The sequence below is a fragment of the Scatophagus argus genome, chromosome 13 (genome assembly GCF_020382885.2).
Source record: "Scatophagus argus isolate fScaArg1 chromosome 13, fScaArg1.pri, whole genome shotgun sequence".
Classification (NCBI taxonomy): domain Eukaryota; kingdom Metazoa; phylum Chordata; class Actinopteri; family Scatophagidae; genus Scatophagus; species Scatophagus argus.
This window is the reverse complement of record NC_058505.1, coordinates 7,224,670-7,244,301: the sequence shown is the minus strand read 5'-3', so window position 1 is coordinate 7,244,301 and position 19,632 is coordinate 7,224,670. Positions and strand designations below refer to the sequence as shown.

General features: G+C 41.1%; 1 protein-coding gene across 1 annotated transcript in view; it reads left to right on the top strand.

Annotated features, from left to right (window-relative positions):
* LOC124069732 (collectin-12-like) overlaps positions 1 to 19,632 on the top strand; it is a 44,884-nt gene that overhangs the window by 6,357 nt on the left and 18,895 nt on the right. Inside the window, 2 exon segments of the mRNA XM_046409140.1 lie at positions 2,493 to 2,543; positions 17,701 to 17,823. Coding sequence (XP_046265096.1) covers positions 2,493 to 2,543; positions 17,701 to 17,823 — 174 coding nt within the window.

Here is a 19,632-nt window from a genome sequence, read left to right as displayed (position 1 = left end):
TTTCTCATCTGGTCTCTGCTGCACATCAAACAATAAACCTAAACTAACTTGAAATGTTCACAGTAGAGCCCCCCCCCCCCCCCCCAAAAAAATCCCAAAACATGATTGCATTTTCTTCAAGAGTGTTTCTCAGAGTTAGAGATTAAATATTAAATGTTGGCGGTTTTAAAGTGCTTTCTTTTCATTTTAATGTTGAGGTCTGTGTGTGTGTGTGTGTGTTGGCTCAGGATGATTTGCCTTGGCTTGAAACGGTCCAAAGCGCAGGGGAGGAAACACTGAGTCAGGTTTAACTCCCGTACATGCGAAGCTTTTATTGTGGTAAAACTCCGGGCCCCCTGACGCAGCACATTACAGGGAACACAACAGACCGAAAAGTGCCTGAGTCACGGCGGCCAGTGGGAAACAAGTCCTCATTTTGAAAATATGTGCTTCTCTTGTGGTGACCTGATGTTTTGCTAAATTCACAGAGTGCTTGTCATTCCCGCCCTCTTACAAGAAGACGCTTGGTAGGTCAGCCCTGATAGGCGCACGACATGACTCCTGCCACCTTGTGGTCCACCTGAGAGCACCAACACGAAGCTCCGCATTGTGGCCATGAATATGAACAGACTTCCGCTTCTGATGTGACTTAGTGTTGCTGCTGTAGCTGCAGCGAGAGGCGGTTGGATTTCACACCGTGGTTTTCGTAGTGAGACATATTATTTATTGTCTTTATGCAATTTATTCAATATTTTCACTAGTTATTTGTTTGCGGTTCTTTTAAAACTAGACACCTCAGGGTTATATTTGTGCATATATATGTATGGAGAGTGTACCGTGGGACCACCTGTTCCCTTGCCCGATCTTTGTCAGGCGATTTGTTTGCTCAAAGAAATAATCCACAAGAAGGGAAGCAAAAAACTTTTCCAGCTTGAAGACTAATTCTTGTCCCCTTCTATGTGACCTCATCAGTGGATGGAATTTGCTCATCCACTGATTGAGGCCAGGAGATGTGGCTAAAGGAGGAAGATGAGAAGAAGGTCTTGTTATAAGAACCATTAGACAATTTTATACTGATTACAGTTTATTCCTCTGGATGTCAGGCGTGTTTGATTTTGTTAGCCTCTACAAGTTCAAGCACTAAAATGTCACAGCATGCAGGAAAACAAAACAGAAAGCGGCCATTTTCATCAAAATGTTGAGCAAACAAACTTCGTCGAAGGTCGTCCAGGTTAAAGACGAGCTAAACTTCAGAGAGCTTTTATGACAGTTGTTTTAATGATATTTACTGACATTTCACTGAGAAGGATTAAAATGATGTTTAACCAATAGTTATGTGTTATTTAGATGTCTAAACATTCATTCACCTTTCAAGCAAATTTTAGCCAAGATGCTTAGACATATTTTGACTGGCAAACTCAGTGAATCACTCCTCAAAGGGATCTATGAAAATCCCATACGGTAATGTTTACCCAAAAATCCAAATCACACTAAATTTGACTCCTCTGTGTATTTTCAAATCCACTGCGATAAACTCCATTTCACAGAGTGGCTCTCGGAAAGCAAGACACATTTACGGTAACAGTACCTTTGTAATGGAACAATTATATTCTCTGGAAACAGGAAAAGGGGTATTGGGGGTATTGGGGAAGGAACATTCCTGAAGTAAGAAGAATTTTTTTTTTGATTGATTATTTGAATTCAGGAAGAGATATGCAATCCACCCCAAAAAAGACAATCTCCCACCAAGTATTGGTATTCACTATTCACTCTATACTTCTCCAATGGACTACACTGTTCTGATACAGCCACCCATTTTTGGTATTACAGATGAAAAGATTTTTATTTTTTCAGAAGGTCTTGGCGATGTGTGCCATTTCTTTATTTTCACAGGCCAGGGATGATGAGACAGAAACAAAAGCTTTGAAGTTGACAAAGTATTTCTCTTGAAGACGACACTCGGGGCCCATCAGGCCGTAATGCAGCCAAGCGAAGGAAAAAGAGAATTTACTTAAAAGAACTGAGCTAATCTCTGCAAGACGGGTTGTTGGTTTTTTATTTTCTTTTCGTTTAATATGAAGCGCTGCCCAAAAAAGGTGTAATGGAGTCTTACACAGGGATGAAACAAGTTGTGGCCAAGTACAATTTGCTAAACACATATTTAAAATACAACCTTTGAATAAGAATCTGAGTAAGACTAACAGGACTGAAATTGATTGTCACACTTCAGTCTTGACCTTAGAAATGCAAGTTTGACAATATTTTGAGTTCCACTCGCTGGCTTTTCTTTACGGGAGCTTTCAAGAGGCTGTCACAGTCTTCATCAGCAGGTTAATGTGAAGTGGGGAAGACGGTGTGAGCTCTGGACAAACGTTTGCAAATGAACCTTGAACCTTAAATTATTTCCATGCATAGATTCTCATGACATTTGACAAAGTCTCCCCGTTTAACAGAATTGGCATGTCTCACAGCTCTTTATATCTTTAATTCACAATTCTGTGTTTTCCCTCCAGACGACTTTGCTGATGAGGAGGAGGTGCAGTCCTTTGGCTACAAGAGGTTTGGTGAGTATCAAGTAACTTCCTGACTTCCTGCTCAACTTAAAGGACCCCCATCATTGGTTCATATTCCTTATGACACATCAGTGATGTCAGTTCTCCAAACGACTCCACATAGAATATTTTCTTTAAATACAGTATTTTGCTTGGCCGTAGTCCTCCTGCTGTAACCAACAAGGTTAAAATGCCATATCTTGTTTCCCAGAAACAAAGTTATTTTTGGCTGCTGCTTTCATTTTTATGTTTCTGTTAGAACAGCAGTGGGGTTCGGTGGGAAGGGTAAGAACAGCATCCTGGGTGTTCCGGACCAGTCGGCTCCCTTCAACCGCCAGCATCTCAGTTTCTGTTTCACTCGGCACTTAAATACGCATAATAACTTGATCTAAAAACAAAAAAGTCAGTCTCAGAGCGGGTCTGTTGATTTCCTCCAATGGATCTGATTCTCCAGATTTTTCCAGACAGGTTCATAATCTCACCCAGTCATCAGGTAATAAAAATTACACCCACTGGCCAGATGTTGTCAACTCCCAAGCTCTAAGACATTCAAAAGTGTTGCATGGACACATTCCTTGAGCATCACAGGATCACTTGACACAAGCCACAATCATTTCCTCCAAGAGAGATTTTAGCAAAATATGCATTTTTGAAAATGTTTTTGCCTGAGCTATGAAGCAGGGTCTGAAAAGACTGATAGGTCTCAGCATCAATAGTTTGAGAAAAAACTAACTCCATTAAATGTGTCTATTCATCTGCCTCTGGCTGATGTACGTTAATAAGATATTTAATTACTACATTTTTTTTTTACTGCATTTGGTGCCGTAACTTGAACCTAGAACAGGATATGAGGATCGTAAAAAGTTTTTTGTGGTTTTGGCTTTTGTGTTTATTTCTGTATGAATTTCTTGGGTTATGTCAAGTAGCATAAAATGTCATTTTTCCATACACTCAATACACTTACAATATTATACCCCCCCAACTGACAGTGACCCCTTCACTTAAACTCAGTCTGCCTGTGTAGAACTTCAGTGTGATGTATTTGTGTCTTTCTCCGGCTTCTGTCCCAGAACAGAGATCGAGTTTCAACACTTTGGGTTGAAACGGTCACAGTGGTCCCTCTGGTTTAGAAGGTGTTTTAGAGTACGAGTGTCATCCAAGCAATCGGCACTCGTATGTCAGCAGGAGTTCACACTGTGTGTCATCGCGACCAAACCACATGTGCACACGTCTTACTGCCAAAGCTGTGAGTGTGTGTGTTTATTTGACTTTCTTTATAAGAAGAAGGGAGTTCGGATTTTATGTGTGATTCAGAGAAGATTTACAGTGTGCATTATTTATTCATAGAAATCTGTACTTTTTACTCAGCTTAACCAAGCAGCTGTACAGGAGGAAGGGTTAAAGGAATACTCCGCACATGTCATAACATATCAAGATTTTAATGGAAACAAATAATACAGCCGCATGACCAACGTGCAGTTGGTGATATAGAAATTAAAGGAGATCCAGGGTCTTTTTTTAGAAAGTTTTGGACTGTTACAAGCTGCAATTTTAGAGTTGATGTCTCTGATCTCTGCCACAGGGATGAAAAACCATCCATGCAAGAAACATTCCTCATTGGATGTTTTGACGACGTGGTGTTGAAGAGCACCGTCTTGCATATTGTTCCATGTCCCTCAGTAGCTCTACAGTTGAGATCTGGTGCCTGTGAAGGCCCTGACATATGATTCACATCATGTTCAACTCATCAAACCATTCAGTGACCCCTTGTGCTTTGTATTGAAGCATCTGTTTTTGCAGTTTCTCTGCTCATTTATTCAATGTTTCTTTTAAATTAGTAGTTTGACGTTATAGGAAATGGGCTTAAATGCTTTTATTCTGAGAGTTACATGAGAAAGTTGATACCATTCTCAGGTCTGTGGGTTAAGTATGGAGCTGGAGCCAGCAGGTGTTTAGCCTAGCTTAGCCTAAAAGACTCGGAAGCAGAGAGAAACATTTGCTACGATTGAACTCTTTCTTACAAAACAACAGAGTACAAACGGCAGATTGTTGTTTTAGTGTTTCTGCTTCTGTACAGGTTGAAGTAACAAGTTTAGGCGTGTCAAGTAGTGAGCTATAGAGGCGCTGGTAGATGTATTCTTGATCTTTTGACAGAGCCAGGCTAACTGTTTTAATGCTAAGCTAAGGTAATGACCTCCTGGCTCCAGCTCCAAATTTAATACACATCAATCAGTCTGGTGTCAATTTTCTCATCTCACTCTCAGCAACAAATAGAGTACATAACAGAGAGGAGAATTTTCCAAAGTGTTGAACTATTCCTTTCATTTGTCATCAGCTTCCACGCATACTTGCAAACTGGCAGAGAAATATGTTGTCCTGCTTCTTGTACATGCAGAGAGGAATGAGGTTCTTGACTCATTCTGACATCTGCTTTCCACCAGAGGTCTATTACTCCACTTCCTGTGTCCATACTGGAAGTTTATTTAGTGAGAGCCTATATACTCAGAGAGAGGTGTAGATTCTGGGCCTTCAGGGTCCAGGCTTGGATTGTGCTGTGTCAACAATGTGCCAAGGAGGGAGAGAGTGAGGAAAGGAGAGAGGGAGCAAGGAAGAGGGGGGTGGAAAAAAGAAAAATACAACCTTAAGTGCCTTAAGTGGAGATAACTTGTCTTCCTCAACCTTGGGTCCTCTACCAGAGGCCTGGGAGTTTGAGGGTTCTGCACAGTATCTTAGCTCTTCCTAGGACTGCACTCTTCTGGACAGAAACCACCAATGTTGTACCTGGAATCTGCTTTAGCCACCAACTGGGGGGGTCACAGTACACAGTACATGTACGCTGTCCTTGCCTGCATCTTACATCCTGCTGTTATGTGCTGGATTGTCTCAGGGGTGCACAGCCTGCACCTGGGGTCATGTCTGGTGTGGTAGACCCCAGTCCCTTCTGATCCTGTACTGAGCGCCTGTTCTTGTGCTGCCATGATTAGCGCTTCTGTGCTGCTTCCTGATGTATTTATGATGTATCTATCCACCTAATTTCCTTTTCTTAGTGTTCCTCAGTTGTTATATCCGCTGTGCTTTATTTTTTCCAATTCAAGGAGGTAACGTTTGTCAACAGTTTTATTTTCAGCTGAGTCGCATTCCTTGCCCGACTTATTTTTGGGAGCAAAACAGCAAGTGGTTTTAATTTACGGCGACTTTATTACCAGAAAAGAATGTTTTCAGAATGCCTGCCTGTTACTTACAACCCCCTCCAGGGCACGCATGCAGTTTGTGTTCTGTCGTCCTAATGAAAGATTACTTTCGCATGTTTTCAATAAAGAACAGAGTAAGTCAGAGGGGAGAGGGAGGAAAATATTAAAGGTTTAAAAAGAAGTAGGGATAAAAAGTAAACAACAGGGTAACAAAAGGAGAGACAAAGACAGATAAAACAACACAGAGCGCTGCTGGTTTCACTTGTTGATCTTATCCCAGACATGCAACTGGTCAGAAAGGATGGTGGGTCAATCCCGGATTGACCAATGACAGGCAGGCGGGAATGTGTCCCAGACACGGCACAAATCACTGCGTCCCGGCGGGGGCCAGCGTAGAAAAGCATGCCATGAGGATTTGTGCTGAGAGCATTTTGGGGGGGGGGCAGGTCAGCTGCAGGTCGGCTGAACAAAGCCCAAAGAGCAGTGCTTTGTTTAACACTCGGCTTAATACAGCTGATAATGACTCAAACTGTGATAAGCATGAAGTGAAGTCTGCTGCTGCACATCCTACCAGTCAGCAGAGGCTTTGCACAACCAAATGAAAGTTTGTCTCCTTCACACACACAACATATACACAGGTGATTAAATTTAGAATAAATTCAGCTAAAAGTGACAATAATGACAATTTCTGAGGGGAAAGTGGTGCCTTTTTTTTTTTACATCTCTAGTTGTCCAGAAGTAGAAGAAGGCTTTTGTAGTCCAGTTTCCTGCCAAACTGCGTTCATGTTGGACAAATCTGTCAGGCATATTTTAGATCTGCTGCCAACATGTGGACTTGGCCATGTCTCAACTGAGTGCCTTTTGAGTCTTTGAGGTGTATTAGGAAAATGACTTAATTCATAATAATTGCATCCTGATAACGTCTTCATTGTTCAGTCCATATGAGTGAATCTGATGTACAGGTGTGGACATCAGGCTGGTTGAGGGGCCTGCGGTGCGGCTTATTTTCATATAAGAGACTAGAATCATTGCTCTGTTGCAAACCAACAAGTGTTTTTTCAACCCTAACCATATTTTAGTTACCTAACTTCAGTCACACTAACTGTGTATTTATATTTTATTCATAAATACTTGCTTGACAGAGCCAAATTATTGATACGGACTGCATTCTGTTGGAGACAGGATATTGTCACTTGTGACTGGATGGTATATGGGACAGGCTTCAGTCCCTGCCTGGACTACTGCACAGCTCTGTTTGTTATCAAGTCTGGAGATCAAGATGTGTTCCAGCTGTTTTGACTTCCATCACATCTGTAACACTTATTAGACAAATACTGCTCTTTGCTATGCAGACATTAGAGGAGGAGTTCCCGTTAACTCAGTATGTCAGTGGAAAGGGAATTTTGTCAGTGGAGCTTCTGTCAGTAAGTAGTTTTATATAAAGTGGTGGTTGTTTTGACTGAAATCGGCCTGACCACCTCTTCAAGCTTCTTCACACCATTTCATTGTACGTATCCCCAAGGGATACGCTGGCCAGTGGTAACGACGCGCCTGCAACCCGCTGTTATATGATAGGGTGTCTTCCTTCACATAATGGATGTTTGTGAAGCTCTCCTTTCACTGGAGGTTTGGCTCAGTCACAAGAATAACACACACAAGTATTGGAAGTATCTGACTCCATTTTCTGTCGACAGTCTCAGACAGGTTGGGTGAAGAAGCTCTACATGTGGCCCGGCATCAGTGTTACATTTAATGGAGGTCTTTTTGGCTCCAGGTTGGGCCAGCATCAATCTCACTGCTTCCTCTCTTTGAAATACAGCAGAAAGCTAGAATGAAAAATGTGTATTTTTCTTTGTTCTGCTCTAAGTCACAGTGCTGCTCGCCATTCGACTCTCAGACCTGGCTGTGCTGTGTTTGTAGCTCTGGCGGTGATTACATTGGCCTTGAACCAGCACACCACTCTGTGTTTTTCTTGTTTATGCCTTAGTACTTGCATTTTTTTGAGATACTGAAAATGTCTCTATGTTGTGCAAAGGAGCCAGTCATGTAGAGATTTTCCATTGACTCAGCCCTCAAGTGTTTCAGATGACCGTTTCACATCAGGCATGTGTTTGTGTATTCACATCTGTACAGCTGCTTGCAAAGGAAAATTTCAGCAGTGGCCTGGATGTACTTAGAATAACTTTTATATTCGCAGGATTAACAGTAATAGTTCAGCACAACTGTTCAGTTTTTGCCCACATCTACCACTACGGAGGTGAATGAAATTTCACGCAAACAGGATGTAATAATTTCATGTCTTTCCTGAAACAGCATCATGCATTTTTATATAGGAACTGCTTTTGTGAAAACACAAAAAATTCTTAGTTCTAAGATGTATTTTTTATGTCTATTAATTCACACTAACTGGAATATGGGATATATTAATAAAACGTTAGTTTAATAATGGATTACATAACTCTTCCAACAAGTTTTGTCATGCAGCTGTACTGGCCTCAGCTGGCAGGCGGATCAATCCAGTCAATCCAGACTTGGCTGGACGGCTGGTCAGGTCCACACTTTGTGGTTTTATTGGTTCTGCTGGGTGCTGAAGTTTGAAAGTGGTGTGCGGTGATGGGATGGAGTACAGCACAGACTCAGTCCGATGATCGTCAGGCTGGGTGATGATTGTTGCTGATGCAGAATCTCAAGTGCTTCCACTGCAGGCCACCCACCAGACGTGACCACACAAAAACCCAACTGCACAGATGGTCTGTTGCGTTAACTCCAGTGTTCAGCTTGGCACCCGTGCAGCGGTTTTGGGCTCACACGAGCATGTAATGAAATATTCTTAACCCTCATGACAACATGTGTCTCAGTTTATTTGTGTTCGTGTTGTTGTGGTGAAGTGGAGATTAGGAAGAGTCAGACTTTTGGACTGATTTCTCTGCATCTCATTTTTAGATGTCTTCCAGAACAGAGATAGCTCTCTAGAGCCATTAGAAATAAAATGGCTTTTCTCCAGACTAACGTGTTTATGATTAAAGATTTGTTTGATATCGATCACGCTTATATAATCCACATTTCAGAGTTGTGCACATTCTTCCTGCATGTGAAAATGGAGTTCCTGAGAAATGATGAGATCAGAAGCACAGCACATTTCTTCTCTGAAGTTTAGATCCAAAACTACAACACCCCCTTAGTTCTTGCTTTTACTAGACCCTCTTGTGCACTTTATTGTCAATGACTTAACCAGTGATGAAAGCAGTTTCATATCCGATGTGCAGGAGTGTCACGATTTCAACTCCAAGTCAAAAATTGATCAAAATGACCATCCAGTGCCAGTTATCAAAATCAGCATTGGGTTTGCTATTCTCCCATTACTTTCACTTCTTTCCACCATCACATGTGCCTGGCGCACATCCACAGAAAAACAAAAACACTTGCAGGGTTTGAGTGCTGCACACTAAACAACTTATTTAAAATTCACCTTAGTGTGATACATTCTGAAAAATGATGATGGTTATACTGTGTCACACTTGATACCATTTTGTTTATCTTTGAAAATGTAAATGACAGGTGTCGGAGCATAAAACCAACCATCTGTTGATCTTTACAACAGCACGGCCATCAGTGCTGAGTTGGCATCAGTTTAAATGAAAACTGAATCAAAACTTGACTTTTAAAACAGAAAGTCAAATCAAATTGTGGATTATTACTATTAGCCACCTCTAACACTTGAAGAGGTGCTTTTTAGGACCGAAAATGAATTCTTGAGCCAAACCTGACCGGCCCTGACAAACTTTATCCAAGATAATCACATATTCAGCAACATTTTGACATTGAACTCTTACACTGTTTTGATTGCTGTCTGACTGACGGTTGATGTTATGCTTGTATGAACTCTTTATGTGTGTTTCTTGGACCTCCCTTGGGGACTTGGTGTTGATATTTCGCTGGTAGTGTGTGTTGTTTCTTCCTGGCACGAGGGACAACACACACTACCTGTTTCAACAGTTAATGTAAACTTAAGTGAATCCAGTTTGACTGTTACTGTACTCATTTATTTATTTTCTTCTCTTGATCTAACTCTAGTTTATGGAATCTCCATTTCTAATCAGTATCACAGTAACCTGCTGTCTACACCCTTCAATGGCAGCTCATTGCATTGCTGTACAACTACTCGCAAACAATGCTGTCGTAAGTCAAAGACTGGAGAAGAAATGCTTATGTGGTGAATCTGATGTGGTTAAAGTGAGGATCAATGACCAACCACCCCCCTCCTCTCCTCCTCTCTGAGGTTCACATGGTCCTGGTTTACTTGAAATGACCTAATTCCAACATGCCAACACTGGAACATGAGCAGGAGGAGCCAGGGGGTCTCTTGTTCCCCACTCAGGCCAATAAAGTTGGTTTATGGCTTCCATGTTTTTTCTAAATCCATGCATGTGAATGGACTGTGTTTAGTAGAACCATGCCACACACTGTATATGTTTAGTGGTGTGTTGTGTCAGCACAAGACTGATTAACTCCAAGTCACGGTTGGCTCAGGCCCAGTTTTGCAGCACAGACATGTAAAATAAAAAGTAAGAAGAAATGCATATTATTTTCAATGACAAGTGATGAGAGATGTGTAATTGTGGGGTTGAAATAACTTAGTAAAGTTAATAAGTGTTTAGTGTGTGCGTGCACAAGTGTACACACTGTACCCACATGTGGCTGATTTAATAACGTTCTCTTTTAATAGCTGCAGGTGGTATATTTTTACAGCTTTCTGTGGGAATATTAATTTCCAGTTGCATTAAGAAATCCTGCCTGCCAACAGCTCACAGTGAACCTACGTCACATGTTATATTCCATAAGCCAGCCATAAAAAACAAGATATTTCTTCCCCTGAAACATGTGGCTGCAGATGTGATTCAAAATCTCACCATATACAGTGAGACCACGAGCTGCACGCAGGGCTTTCGGTTTTCAGTGGAATCTACTGAATGGGACACAGAAACTTTTTTGATATCCGATCCTGTCCAGGAAAATAACCCCAACACAGATGCCCAACTTTGTTTATGAGGCGCACTTGCATGCTTAAAAGACTGTCCCTAGAGATTACAATATATGACCCATTTGTCATAGTCTGTTTTCTTCTAACCAAGCACAGATGGGATGACAAAACCAGATCTAATCAACTCCATGTCAGCGTTTCATTGGATTTGAATCTCTGTTTTAATAGGCCATCTAACTGTTTTCTCTACCAATTAGGGTCTGTTTGTGCTTTTTAGCACTCTGAGAAAAAACAAAAAGCAGCCTTCTCAGCTAACAAGAAATGCACCATAAAGTTTTCCCTCAGCTCTGTTCCTTTTGAAAGCTACCATTTTTCTCCCTTTGCACGGCTCTGTTAAGGGATACACTGCTGTTCATTATTTCCAAGAGTTTCTCTCTTGTTCTTGCACAACTTCAGTGAAACTTGCATGTGTCCTTAAGCATGCCTGAGTACTTGAGGGACTTGCAATTGTATAAACATAACAGAGAAAACATAATCTTAAATTGTTTATAGATAGCATGTAGAGCAGGTGGTGATAGTCAGGAGTACAGTGACTTTTGAGCTGTATATAAACAGGTTAAGGAGAGATTGCACGAAATGATTTTTTTTCCCCAAAAGCTGATAAAAGTCGTCCCCACAGTATGTCAAAATATATCCTTATCCATTTATGGTAAACATGGCCCAATGGTGAGTATTACAGCCAGATGTTATGTAAACGGTGTGAATGTAAATGAGTGAAATGCATGGGATTCCACTTCATTAACAGAGTGTATATACAGTATGATTTAGATCAGACAATACTACAGCCTCTAGTGCATGAAATCAGATGTCTGACTGATAATCATTTTCGTGATGCCAGAGCCACATAGCTGGCTGTGTTGGAAAACAATTCATCCAGACAGCTCTTTGAAAAAGCGTAGCATAAAATCCCGAAATGAAAGCCATCTTTGTGGTGTGACTGTTTTTTGGTTTTGTTTCTTTAATCTTTCACTTTAAATCTCACAAGGGAAGAATGAATCTGGGATAAAAAAAAAAAGAAAAAAAAACAATTATTCAAAAGATTCCCCACATTTCCAAAAAATTCAGTTATGTCGTCCAGCAAAGAGAAACCGTCTTCTCTGAAGGCCTCTTACAGCCCTTGCACAGTCTCTAAGTATGATTTTTGCCTGTATGGTACAAGAGTTTAAAGACAGTATGCTGAAGAGGATGTTTTCTAAAGACGCACTGTGCTGTATATCCCAGTATGGTGTTTATGCTGTGGTTGGTGGCCAAAGCCTTCAGAAGATGCTGTTTAGCTTTGTCAGCTTTAAGCAGCGTGTGTGTGTGTGTACGTGTGTGTGTGTGTGTGTAATGAAGTCATCTCATCCTGTTCAGACATGCAACCCTCCATATGTTATTTCTCTTTAAATAACCCAACATACAGCTCTGTGACTGCAAACCACCGATCCTCTTACTCGTCATGAAAAGGAAGCGAGTACCGCTGTGAGTGTTTCTTATGAAAACACCCAAAATAGTCTACTGAAGGCAAGCATTAAAACGTAGACCCTTATTCTTATAATCTCTGGCATGAAGGGATGATATATCAGATGTTTGCATGTCCCTTTTGATTTGGCTCCACTCTAACAAGGTCCAGATGTTCTAGAGGACTGCTGGCGCAATTTAAAGTGTCATAAACCTGTTAGCAGCTAGTGAAAAAAAACCCAGTCAGGCATGCTAGGCTAGCTCAGCAATTCGAGGACCTTAATGTCTTAGTAATTTGTCTCAGTGGTAACTTCCCCTGTTGGAGAGTGTTTACTTGTTAACATTCCAGTTGGCGACTGTTAATACTGGGGTAGCTGTAAGGGCCAGAGGGGGACACCACAACCCAAGTGTACCTTGTTAGCTCAGTTAAAGGTTCAGCATTGTCCCGAGAGTAAAGTCAGAAGCACCGCTCCTTAAGTTTCTGAGCCCAGTTTGCACTGTGCAGGATAAATAAGTGCAACTGCATGAGTCTTATCTGCATAAGATGCAGAGTATTGCAAAAGAAAAGACTATCAATCAAGCAAGTCACTTTATGTACCTGAAGTGAAGAGTAGAGCACAGACATTTTCAGGTTCTGTGGTTCCCAAATGGTCACCAGATTGTTAGAGTGAAAACAGTCTGTTTACTTTGCTTTTTACTTTTTTCCATTTTAGCTACACAGCAGCATGGCTTTAGGCATGGAAATGTTAAGGGTTGTGTTGGTCCGCGCCTTTGGCCTAGACTGAAATATCTCTGCAACTATCGGAAAAACGGCTATGAAAATTTGCACAAACATTCATGATCACCAAAATATGATTCTCAATTACTGTGGGGATCCTTTCTAGTTTTGACATTTGTAGTTTTTAAAATATTTTCTTGTACCTGTTGGATAGGTTGATATGAAATTTGGTGCGCACATTGGTTTCCCGCTTTTACCAATGACATTCACATCTGCACTTTGTGTTTCGCGCTATTTGCATGCTTACAAACTTCACAATGGGGAATGTGACAAACATTATGCGTGCTAAACATGAGCTTGTTAGCATTAACCTCTCCTTGATTGAACTGCTCATTCATTCATGTGGGTTGCTGTAATGAGTCAAATAAAACTCGGTCCTGTTTTTGTCTTTTATTTTCTTTTAGATGATGCTTTTTTGTATCTATTTTTGTGTGTATTTTGGTTTGAGGCAGCACTTTTTGAGCCAAACTGTTTCCATACAAGGCTGACTATGGAAATTACACAATTAGATGTAATTATAATTTTGACAGGTTGTACATTTGTAGAGGAAAATATCACATGGCAGAGAAGAAAATATATGTATGACAAAACTACAGCTTTTGTATTGTAATCGACCAGGTGAAGCAGAGAGGTCAGTCTGTGTGACTACTGGTTTTTGGCTTGTGACCATGATACAAAATGGAAGGCTGTGAAGTAAAATAATTCCTGTGGTCACCACCCAGTTACTGTATATAACATAGTATTAACACTCTGCACAAAGGGCCTTCACACAAAAAAGCTCTAGTCTGCACAAGCTGTCTTTGTGTTGCCATGGAAGTTTCCACTGCCGACGAGGAAGGAGACAGGGGGATGCAGGCAAGTCTAATGGCAGGTACGAGGAATAAGGGAATAAGTGTTGATTTTTTTTTCTTTGACTGACTCAGAGTCCAAATGAAATACAGCTGCTTCACAGACACCACACTGGACTGACCCCATCTTTCTCTCTCTCTCTCTGCCTCTGTTCATCAGCTGAACCACAACTGACCATAACTTCTTCTCAGTATGTGTGCCAACATGGATAACTCTGACCAGTGTGAGAGATGCACAAATTACAGGCTTCTATGTCCTAGCACTAAATACACAGTACAGCTGAAGTGCTGGTGTCATTAGTTTTGCAGGTATTTGGTTGTAAACCAAAATATTAGATGAATTAAATTCTTGACCTGATATTCCAGATGTTAAGGGATCACCAAGGGTATTGAAATTGATCCTGAGGGGTACATGGATGTCTATACCAAATCTCATGATAGTCCATCAACCAGTTGTCAATATTGATTGCTGGATTTATTGTTATTATTCCATCCCTGCTGAAAAGTAGTTTTGAGTTTCACTTTTTGGAAAATAAATATTTCTTTTGTCTTGGTCTTCAAAACTGGAGGCACGTGGTTCTCACGCAATGGTAATGATTTGTACAATATAATATGCCATGTTACCTCTGCACTTTCTAGGCTTTTCTGGCATTTATTTCCCTTGTGGGGATAATCTGGCTGGATTCCAGCTTGTTGATGGGACGCCCTGGCTGCCGTTCAGCCTCTCATCTCTCAACAGTCTCAGTCCCCCTTTGTTCTGCACCGAGCCATTTGGTTTAACAAAGTGTTCTCAGTCAGCTCATGACGTGTGTGTCAGTATGTTTATGTACTGCAGGTAATTAATGTGGTTGACATCAAGATGCCACAATGGCTCTTTGGATATTAAACATGACAGGCTGATCAGTGAGGTACATCATTGGGGGTGGTGCAACACAAAACTAAGTGAACAGTGGATGCAAAGAAGAAATCGTGGTGACTTTTGGATTTTAAGACTCTACGTGATTTTTAAAATTGAGCATCAGGTTTTTATGACCTTTTGAAAATTGCTTTGAAAGATCGAAGATGAAGTCTTTGATTATCTGACATTTTGCTGTAGAGTGCATTGATTATCATCATCATCAGGGTAATTTACAGCACAAGGCCAGACTCAGAAATGTTTACTATAGTTTCTCATGATTAGGTGAACATATCATAGCATCCTCTGGGGATTTAAGTATGACAAAACAAGCCATCACTGTGTTTGCATGAACTATTTGACCCACGTAACGTATGCATTTAGAAACCCAGTAGTTTTATTTTCTTTCTGGATTCTGTGTAACACAACACTGTGGTTACCTTGGAAGCATTTGCTTTTCATCATCACTGTGTGCCACATTGCTGACACAGTAGCTGTTTAAGCAAAAACCCTGAAAGGGGGACAGAATGCACTCCAGTGACAAGGACTGGGAAAATGTCGTGACCCTGGATGGAGCTTGCAGCTCCTCTGCCCAGAATAAATTTCCGTGTTAGTTTTCAGCATAAGCGTCATTGCTGCAAGAACATGAAAGTCTGTGTTTAAAGTTTGGGCATTAATTGAAGTTCTGACGGTTAAAGCACTTTCATCTCAGGTTTGGATTTTTACCACATAGACAAACTTTTCCTATGGTGGGTAAATAGCGTCGACGTCCATCTTCCAAGTCAGAATCCAAGGGTGATTAAGCATTTTCCATTGCTGCCCCCCTACTGTGGAATAGTTTGTAAAAATACAGTTTCTTATGTCTAACTTTCAAAGTCTGTCTTTAAAGAGCACCCCACTGATTTAGTTTTGCGCAGTGCAAATCCACGGCCAGCATTTGTGGGAGATTTGGGTGTGTTATGTAATTAGTGGCTACTGTTGTCTGAAGTCGCTGGCACAGCCGAGGCTACAGAGGTTTAGTTAGTTTTGAACTCCATGCCTTCAGATTCTTTTCGTTGTTAGACTAGTGGACTTCAGAATCTCACCAAAAACTGCCTCAAGTGATGTCACATAAGTCTGTTATGATGGCCGAGTTTCACAGGATGTGAGACAGATAATGAAGTGCCTGTTCTGCCCTAGTTGGGTCTAGTTTTGGATAGTGCTAACAACAACACCTGGCAACAGTGGCAACAACTCAAACTAGCCATGAAATTAGTCATCCACAAAGTCTTAGAATGCAGCTGGTCTTGTCGGGGTCATGATAAGGCAGCTCTTCATGCTTTTATTTTCTTAAACAATCTAATAGACCATCTAGTAAACAAATGTGTGTGTGTGTGTAGGGACTTGTATCTAGAAGAATCTCTTCTTGTGTGTTAGTAGTTGGAGGTTTGGAGATCTAGAATGGGAAAACCCTGAATGGAAGGGTTTTTTTGACTGTGAGAAAGTATTTTAAATTCAGTGATCTTGCAGGCATGACGAACTGCCACTACGGTCGAGTTCATATTCTGATGAACACAGAAACACCAGCCTGTGCTTTTGCGCTTGACCTCCAGATAGTCAGCTGCTTGTTTACATGGTGTGATGTTGTCCTTTAAGCAGCATGTGGTCAGGACCAGTGGGAGGGGGTTCTCTGATGGAGCCCCCCCCCCCAACATGAGGCTCTCAGCATACGCAAGGACAACAGTGGCCTGACTATCCATGTCTGGTTCCTCGGCTGGGCCCCTTTGAAGTGGTCACATGTGATGTTTGCACAGATGTTTGGGTCCAAAGCCAAGAGGCCAAGCCCCCAGTACCCCTCTGGTGGTCCTGGCGCACCCCTGACTGGGAAGGATGGAGCCTCTTGAGGCTACACATTCAGACTCATCACGGGTGATATAACTTAAAGGGACCGAGCCAGGCTCTGATTCTGTTAGGGGGAGGACATTGTACGAAGATGTCAGCTCAGGAATTTTTGTGTTTTCCTGCAGTGGAAACAATGCCACTGGAACCTGGTGCTTCAGAGGACGACAGGACTCAAAGAAATTATCCCCTATTCCTGTCTTCTAGGCTTTAAGTCTGTCTAAATATAATTTATGCTCAGCGGTTCAGCAAAATCTTTATGTATCATAATTAAAAGCCCAATGATCAATAAAACATGTTTTATATAACATGAAGATGATGATGGCTAAAAGGTTAAAATGATGGAAAAGATCTCACTCAAGAGCCCAACTTGAATGACAAACCTCTCAAAACAGTTCAGTTTTGGTACACAGGGCCATGTTGAAAGCTACTTCATGTTAAGATACTGCTTGTATTTCACCATCTACAGAAAGATCTTTATTGCACACTGAGGATGTACACCAGCTGAGCTCCTGCGCAGCTTGCCAGTGGCAACTTGGTTAGTTCCAAGGATGTCAAGTAAACATCCTGCCTCTACTATGATGTTGAGCTTCGTGTCACATGGTGTTGGTGTTTTTCAGAATGTGGCGTTACTCCAGAGAAGATCTGAGACACGAATGACCAAAGATTTCACTGCACCGTGGTTTTAGGTTGGATGGCAACGAGGAATGACACAGATGTGAAATGGCTTTGTTTTGTTTTGGTTCCTCCGTCGTATGGCCAACACATGTGCAGTGCTTTTTAAAGTTTCATAGTGAGTCTTCTTGCCTATTCATGAGTGCAAATGTTTTCAATTGATACTTGGCTGAAGAGAGGCACAGCGTGTCCCGCTTTAGACATGCAGTCCTACTAAACTTAGCTATGAAATAAAAAAAACCAAAGCCTCCCTTGCGATTTCACTTTTGAATGAAAGGATTTGGTGTGTTTTTAATAACTCTCCTGCTCCAGTTGCATAACATGTGACTCACTGCTGCTTCTGAGCATCGTATACTGTGGATGAAGACAACTACTGCTTATTACTGTACACTCTGTTATTTATATTTATTCTGTATGTTGCAGGAATTCAGGAGGGTACAGAGTGCACAAAGTGTAAAAACGACTGGGCCCTTAGGGCGGCTATTGCACTGCTCTATGTGCTCTGTGCCCTGCTCACCATAGCAGTGGCTGTCCTCGGATACAAAGGTGAGTCAGTACTGAAATCGTAAATTCCTTCTTGTTTTGTTGTTTTGCATGTTTCTGCTACAAACCTCAAATTCCACAGGTCAGATTTTAAAGTTGCACTGACAAGTCTTTGTGAAGAACTTTTGTAACTTTTCTTTGAGAAGTGCTACATAAATCGAGTTATTGTTATTACACAAATCCAAGTACTATCATTCAGTAGTTATTGAAATAAGGCAATAATAAGCATGCTTTTTAAAACCAACAGTCTTCATTCAGAACAGCTATAGAGATGTAAATCTGAACCTTTGGCCTCCTACTTTGGTTGAGACTGACAGCTCCTGACAAATTTTGGACATTTCCAAGAAATTCTATACGTGGTGTTTTTCTCTAGTGTAATGCAATCAAGTACCAGACCACACAATATTTACATGCTTTATACATCTTCATTGCTTGCAAGTAAGATCCATCATCACCATTTCACAGATATGACAGTTACCCGTACTTTGAAATAATACCCGTGTGTTTGTTGTGGCGGCAGCGTGCTATCTGACCTGTCAAAATATGGTCAAAACATCTTCTTGTCTCAGAACTTAATGTTCTCCTACTATCTTCCATCCACCCGCTGCGCCCGCTCCTTAAACTTCCTACGCATCTCGATGTTACACAAACATATTGTACCTTTCTAACTTTCTCAGAAGACACTGACGCTGAGTGTCTTCCCTCCAGGCTTATCTCTGTTAATGACCTTTTCTGGCACAAAAACTTTAACATTGTAATTATAAGACACATTTATTTGTGTTGGAAACACATGATTATAAGAAGACTTTGCTTCGCAATGGATTAAAGAGGATGTCTCTTGGAGGATATATCCAACCTTCCTAACTTTAGTGATGACTTGGTCATCTAGCACCATAATTATGCCGCTTTTTAATTCACCCCTTTGGTTTTCAGTCAACTTGTGAACATGCATCAACATCGTCACTGTACTGTAAGCATGTTTAGCATGCTGATGTTAGCATGTAGCTTAAAGCATCGCTTGCACAAAAAGTCTTCTTATTCTTATTTTCAGCACAGAGACATAGATCACAGTGAAAATATGGAGACTTCAACCATTTATTTCCCTCCAGTCGCTCTCTGATTTTATCTTTATCTTTAGGTTTGATGAAAGTCAATGGGCGCCAATCACAGGCGCCAGAATGTAAAACTAAATACAACAAAGTCAGATCAGCCTACTGACCAACTGAAGAGACTCCGTTGGCCAATTCCAATGTTTAGTCTCTGAAATCTAATTCATAGTCAATGCCTATTTATTATACAGTCTTTGGCTTTAGCTTGAGATTAGAAACACATTTTTTCCGTCTCTCACTGTTTCAACAAGAACAGTGATGCGAAACAGAAACAGAAAGGAACTCAGTTATCGCATAAACATGGAATGCACTTTGTATGTATTGTCCATTTACAGGTTACACATTTGTGGCCTCAATCAGTTATAGAAAAACCTGTCAAAATATCCTCAAGCAAAACATTGACATCCTACCTGCTCCCCAGGCACCCTGACCTGGTCAAACATGTACCTGAACCAACAGCCAAAAAAACTGCATTCGTTCAGTGGGAGTTACTACATTAAAAACATAGTCTGCAAGTTAAGATCTATATCTGTCGCTGTCAAGATTGTTTGGTATTTCCAGCTTTCGGTCTGTGTGAGCAGTGAAGCCCATGTGATTTTGATGGTTTGGCTTTAATGTTTACCAGATGACCATGCAGCAACTATGCTAGCTTAACAGCCGAGAGGAGATTTTATGGCTTGGTAGCAATTTGTTGTCTCATGAA